This window comes from Colossoma macropomum, unplaced genomic scaffold, assembly GCF_904425465.1.
Source record: "Colossoma macropomum unplaced genomic scaffold, Colossoma_macropomum, whole genome shotgun sequence".
NCBI classification, from domain to species: domain Eukaryota; kingdom Metazoa; phylum Chordata; class Actinopteri; order Characiformes; family Serrasalmidae; genus Colossoma; species Colossoma macropomum.
In genome coordinates, this window is record NW_023494802.1 from 8,064,369 (window position 1) to 8,071,080 (window position 6,712).

Here is a 6,712-nt window from a genome sequence, read left to right on the forward strand (position 1 = left end):
ACATTTTTCTGCTTTAACACACCCACTTCAACTCAATAATGGGCTGTTAATGAGCTGATTAGGTGGATCATGTGTGTTGGGAGCAGGGAAAACAGTAAAAAGTGCTGGGCAGTGGGTCTCCAGAAACAGGGCTGAGAAACACTAACCTAAGCTGTAGTTATAAGTCTGAAAAGGAAAGAACAGTACGAAAAATGCACTTCAGTCTGATTGCTTTGACTGAAGTGAAGCGGCTGTAGTTGAGATGTTGAAGAGTTATCACGTGGGAGGTTCAGCTGAAACTCCTTCATCAGTCATAGAGCCTAAACTAGATCCCCATCTTTGCTGGTTAGAACGTGTTTGTGTGACTGAGCAGCTCTCTGTGTCACTGTGATCACATACAGTGTCTAGTATTCTGTAACGCCTGTGTCAACATGTCTCATGCTGAAGTACTCGCGGGCCGATTCCTGTGTTTTGACCAAATGTACAGCTTTGACAAGCGCCTGCAGACTTTCTCCGACTGGCCTTTTCGCGAAGACTGTCAATGCACACCTGAGTTGGTGAGTAAAATGTGCCAGCACTTACAGCAAAGATACAGGAACATCATCCTTTAGATGAAAAACGCCTCATTAACCTCATTTGTGGCGAACGCGTTCTCGGCTAGCTTGCTAGCTCAGGTGGCTAATTTCCGGTATAGGTGCTACTCGTTCAAAACTATCGTTACGACTGGCCATAACTGGCTAATACATTCACCAACACTGCTAAGCTGAACTCGACTATATCTTGTGTCTTCTGTCGGTTTCAGTATGAGTTTGTTTACCTTTAGCTTGTTCAAACAGCACCTTTTTTTAAGCTGGGCCAGAAACAACTCATGTAACGCGAATGACGGCGCTCGGTCGTCCTGTACAAACTCACAGTGCGTTCTTATGTAACTGTGCCGGTTGAAGGTAAAGGAGGGTGAGCTGCTTTACCTCTTCTGTGGGGATGGAAAGGCGATAGTGTATCATATTTTTTATGTAAGCCATCTTTGCGTGAGTCCGACACTGTGCCCTATTCACTATGTAATGCACTATTTTAAGGTTCTGCCATTTTGTAGTGGTCTCTAGAGAATATAGTGGTCCAGTGCGCTCAAACAGTCCAACAATGCACCGCAGTGTGTAGTGTACAACTAATGTACCCTAGCAGATAGGGGATACCTATAGTGCGTTGTGTTGTTTGGTTTGAAGATTCACATGCAGCTTCTCCAAATGGGATCAGAGCTGGTTACTGAGGAGCCTGTCCTCCTCCGCTTTAGCACTTTTTTTTTTTTATCAAAAACATGACTGCAAAACGCCAGAGGTCACCCGCGAGCGAGTCCTCAATGAACGGGGAGAGTTAAGTGCCTAAAAATGAAAAGTTAGCGTGTTTCCTTTTTTCTTGAGCAAACAGGTTTTGAGCAGCAGGACGCTAGCATTACTGCTACTGAGTGCTGATTGGTTGGCGAGTGGAGCAGCTCATTGGCTGTTTATGTTCACTGACGTCATGAACAAATGAGGTGCCACTTTAAACTTCTATAACTCATTCAAAAGCTCTTAAATATAACAGTGGTGCTAATGTCTTATGCTGTTCTGAGTTTAATAAATGTTTTTATATTAAAGGTTTAAGTGTTTAATGCTCAAATGATCCATCTTAACCTGTTCATTTTGGACTCACTCGGGCATTTGAGAAACCTGGAAGACATTAGAGTGGTAATTCCCCTCTCTACAAGTTCTGAGTAGGATTACTGAGCCGTGCTACAGTGGCAGCGTCTCCAAGGATAAGTTTCCGTTCAACTTTTAGATCACGGCATTGTGAAGACGCGTGCACAACTGGGGGCAGAAAGCAACAATGAAATGTTGCTGTGCAGTAAACTGCACCAACCACAGATTGGATGGTTGGAGAACGTTTGTTTAATATCCTGAGGAGATGCCAGACACCACAGAAGATTATGGATCCCGGCCATCAAAAGGGCAGATTGGGGTCCCAGTGGTCCCAAAGGCAGCGAAAACAGCACCCATTTCATATCTGCATGTAGTTCAAACTGTAGTTTAAGTCAGGTTCCTGATTGGCAGCTTTTTGTTTGAATTTTCCTGTTCCACCTTAAATCTTGCCTAAGAGGTCAGCCTCAGGTGCCAGAATGTAACTGCTGCACCATTTAAGGTGGAATGAGATTCAAACATAAAGCTGGCAAATAAGGAACCAACTTCAGCTCCGTGTGACTTAGGCTATCAGAATATCCTGCCTACAGTTTTATGTAGAGCTCTGTCTATAAATATACGCTACAGTAAGACACTTCAGACATAGCTCAGAAGACCGCTAAGCAGCTGAACTTATGATTGTAGTAGCTGTACTTACTGTTGACCTGTAGGTTGAGCTCACTTGTTCAAAGTCCAGTTTAAGGCAGCTGAGTTGTGGAAATAAGAGCTGGGCCTATTTATAAAGCTTATACAATCTTAAAGAGTTCTTCAGAGGCTCTTTTAGTAAAGACAATTGGTGAGATGATTCTTCAGATTGATGGATAGAGTTCTATATAGTATTTTTCTTTGAAAATGGTTCTATATAAAGCACCAAAAAGGGTACTGCTGTTAAAATGTCAAGCTTGTAACAGTAGAAGAACCTTTTTGGGTGTTAAAGGTTCTATATAGAACCTTTTATATAGCACATTCTCCATTAGTCTGAAGAACGATTTTACGGTGGGAAAACAACCAACACTTTACTGCCATAGGAAAATGTTATTTTTCCTCTGTGGGTTAACTAATTAAACAACACATCTCAGTTGAATCAAGGCTCCATTGTAGCTTGACTGCTCGTTCCAAATGTCTTTTGCTGGTCATGTGTATTTATGTCTCTCTGTTTGACTTCAGATGGCCAAGGCAGGTTTCGTGCACTGTCCCAGTGAGAATGAGCCTGACGTAGTATGCTGTTTCTACTGCCTCAAAGAGCTTGAGGGCTGGGAGCCTGAAGATGTTCCCTGGTGGGCTTCTTGTCATTTTTCTTAACAGATACTATGTTTACATGCACACTAATGGTTCGATATTAAGACTGGTCTAACTAAGCTGTGCTCATGTAACCAGCATGGTTTGATTATCATGTTCTGACCAAAGTCTTTAACCTAAGCTTAGGGAAGTTAAAACAGGAGGCCCAGGCTGGTGTGCAGACTATTTGAGGAAGATTTCAGCATGTACAGTTAGATTGCTGCTCTAATGCTGTGCCCCCACCCCCCCCAACCCAAACACCAGTCATGTGGTCTGCCTGCACTGCAGTTTCGTGGTTTACCTGCAACTCTCATATCATTAGTTAATAATCAAGTCTGACATGAACTACATTGGGTCTATTATAGCAGGAAAACGCAAAGCCTTTTGTGCAGGTGATGAACTACAGGTCTGGAGGTGGGAAAGCGTATTAGCAGTGGTGCACATAGTGTCACCTTGCCTACCTTTGTTCTTTTACACTGTCTGCCTTAAAAAGGTCTGAGCACGCCAAGCGCTCTCCAGACTGTGCATTCCTTCAGATGAAATCTTGGGATGAGCTCACAGCTATTGAGTTTTTCCATCTGGAGCATGGCCGGATCCGCAACTACATAGTAAGTAGGAGTGCACTCTTAAAAATAAAGGTGGCAAAAAGGTTTTTTGGCAGTGATGGTCATAGAACCACTTTTGGTTACCTAAAGAACCTTTCAATTGATGAGAACCATATTTGAAAATGAGACCTGGGTGTGAAGTACTTTGTGAAGTCTAAAGAACCTCCACATAAAATGAAGGTCCTATTCCAGTTTATTTTTTTCTTAGAACCATACATCCATGCCAAGAACTGTTTAGCAACCTTTATTTTTAAGAGTTTGCATTTAAAACTAATGCAAAGACACCTGTGAACTTGTTCTTTTCCTTTTCCAATGCCAATCCTTTTTCCTCCCAGAGGAAAATGGCACACATGAAGATTGCACATTTCCGTGATGAAGTGGAAAATATCAGCAAAAATCTGCGAATTCTTTTTGATATTGCATCTTAATCTCTTTAAATGTATTGTTTTTGTACTTGATCTGCAATCATTAATTTAAATAAATTGCTTTTACACACTTTCATAGTACCGTTTTCATTTGACTCAAAGAAATGGTTGCCTTGCTTGTACCGTTATTGGTTCACCACAAGGAGGCAGTGTTTAGTTTAAATGCAACAGAGAGCAAGTTCTGAAAAACTCTTGATTCTTTTCAATATTTGCTCCGCCTTCCCACAAAGCAAGAGCACAGGCCTGCAGCTACATAACATAACTGAATAAATGAAATGTTTACCACAGTTCTAGCCTTTTAGCTGAAGTTGACACTATAGCTGGCTTTTGGGAAGCCCCCCACTCATCCAAACCTTGACCCTGGGCAGATGGTCTTAAGCCCCTCCTTCTCAATACCAACTGTTGCCCCAGCAACATCTGTCACTGTGGAGACCTCTTAGTATAGGGGAGGAAAGGGAGAAGACAAAGTTTGTCATTTAAAATGATTTGTTCAGGTGAATGCTAGCACTACTGCTCAGGTTACTGATTAAGTTCATTTTAATTGTTGCGATGTAACCAAAATAATTCTGAGTGGTTTTATGTGAAATGATTCACTGTAGAGAAACTAACCAACTTGGATTTCTTTAGTGGTGGTGATGGGACCATGTTCACAATATCTACAGCAAAATAAAATGTGTATATTGTACTTACTATTGAAATTGGTGTTTTATGTATTGTTGATAATGATATAATGAGTGGTAATTCTGAAAAAGAGGCGGGGTTGTCTTGCAATGCCCTATGCATACTGCTTTGCTATGCCTTTTTTACAAAACTACATTTTAGGTCAAACCCTTATCCAAGCAGCATTTACATAACCATTTCATGCAATAACTTGTAGCTTTATAACTTGATGTAGCTTTGAACACAGTAAACTCTTCAGTAGTCTGGTCCATATCACCACCACTGTAAACAGTTCTAATTTACTCTAAAACAGTGAATTTCATTTTGAACCATTGTGAATAATCAAGTTAATACCATCTAAAAAATAAAAGAAATAAACAGTGGAATTATCCTTTAAGCCCCCCTTTTATTTTTTTGTCAAATTTATTGATGTACTGTTGGCTTGTATATAATGTATATGTTTTGCTTCACTGTATATTGAGGGGGGAAAATGTGTCACTTTTCTAAAGTCTGCTGTAGAGAAGTGTTTGTGTGGTAGGATGGGGTGGGTGGGTGGGAGGGAGGATTAGAGGTACTATCCCATCTCCCCCCTTCCCCTGTCCTGGATTAATGTCTAATGCAGCGCTCTGGACACTGAGCCCCGATCAGCTGCTTAATTCTCCTTTATCCCCTCGCTACGGAGCAAATAGAAAAATAAGACATTTTTCAGGGAGAGAGATGATGTAACAGTCAAGAGGAAGAGCTCAGAAGAGAGTTCTTATTCACTATATAAATACAATCTTAATTGTTTTCATTTGTATTCATGTGTTTTTTTTTGTTTTTTTTTTAATTGCATCATATAATTGAAAATCCTGATCCATGGATACGGTGTTGTGCACCAGCTGCGTTTGTAAATGCCAACTGTAGCAGGTGCCGGGGATTTGTACAGTATTTAGTCTTTATGTTAATCAAGCAATTAGCATTGGCAATTAGCGGTCCACCATAGTGCTGTTATTAATTTTCATCCTCATCATCACAAAAAGAGCGGAGAACAATAATCGGCTCTGTTCCTGGTTTTGCTCATAGCCCGTCGCTTTCTGTCTCATCACTCGGAGTTTGACGGGTGCCCATAGGCCTGCTCCAAACAGTGGCGGGTTGCTTACTCGTTTTAGCTCCTTCGAGTGAGTGGCATATGGACAAACGGACAGATGTTCCTAACAGAAAGTTTACAACCTGAGAGCGCCATTGGGGCCCATCTGTTGCTGTGTGTGCGGTTCCTCCCTCTCAGTCCCTCAGCGCTCCTCATCTTACACTGGAGGGGCCTTTCCCTCGTCTCCCTCACCTCCGCTTGGCATCCCCCCCCCCCACTTCACCCAGAGCTGCTCCAACCCCATAATCAAAGCCATTCACAGCTTATTACATGCTGAGCAAATTAATGATGAGGGCCTCACCTGGAAGTGTGGGGTTAAACTCACAAGAGCGCAGGAGGCCACTCAATGAAGGCCATGCACTTGTGCCTCAGCAGGGCATGAGGCTGACTTTTTGGGTGATGATGATTTTCCCCTTAGAAGTGCCTATCATTAGTCCTTAACCTAACCCTGTCATGATCCTGACCTAAAAGCTTCCATGGGTGCTGTGTTTTCTGAATGTCTTCTTTCTGAAGGGCTGTTTGGGGCTTCTTTTCATGTTGTTCAGCAGATGGGGCCAACAAGGGTAGAGTTGGTCTTTGCTGATTCAGTCATTTGGAATACAAAAATGATGCCTGTTTTTTGTCATACATTATTGTCAGAAATCTGTATAACATTTAAGTTTATTACCTAATTTGAAAGACAATTACAGAATAAAACCTAATGCAACTTTGTTACCCACAGTTTTCAGTAGTATGATCCACAAAGTGACATTTTCACAACCAAAAGAGGACAAGAAATTAGTACAGGTACTGATGAGTTTGTTTTTTTTGCTTTATTATATTTGTTGAACATCTTGATATCTGAAGCTAAACACATGATAGTGTGTAATTTTCAATAGAGGGGCACCGAAAAGTGTTTTTTTGACATTTGTGCCATACTTGAGT

The 6,712-nt window shown here is 41.5% G+C and overlaps 1 protein-coding gene across 1 annotated transcript; it reads left to right on the forward strand.

Moving 5' to 3' along the window:
- The first annotated feature begins 360 nt into the window (after positions 1-360).
- birc5b (baculoviral IAP repeat containing 5b) lies at positions 361-4,060 on the forward strand. The gene is made up of 4 exons (XM_036592033.1): positions 361-536; positions 2,859-2,968; positions 3,463-3,577; positions 3,910-4,060. Exons 1-4 carry the CDS (start codon positions 411-413, stop codon positions 4,000-4,002), a joined length of 444 nt encoding a protein of 147 aa, XP_036447926.1. The 5' UTR covers positions 361-410; the 3' UTR covers positions 4,003-4,060.
- Positions 4,061-6,712: the final 2,652 nt, after the last annotated feature.

Coding starts and splice junctions, on each gene's coding strand:
- birc5b (XM_036592033.1), top strand. CDS start 411: ATGTCTCATGCTGAAGTACTCGCGGGCCGATTCCTGTGTTTTGACCAA. Junction 537..2,858: donor GTCAATGCACACCTGAGTTG/GTGAGTAAAATG, acceptor GTTTGACTTCAG/ATGGCCAAGGCAGGTTTCGT. Junction 3,578..3,909: donor GCCGGATCCGCAACTACATA/GTAAGTAGGAGT, acceptor TTTTCCTCCCAG/AGGAAAATGGCACACATGAA.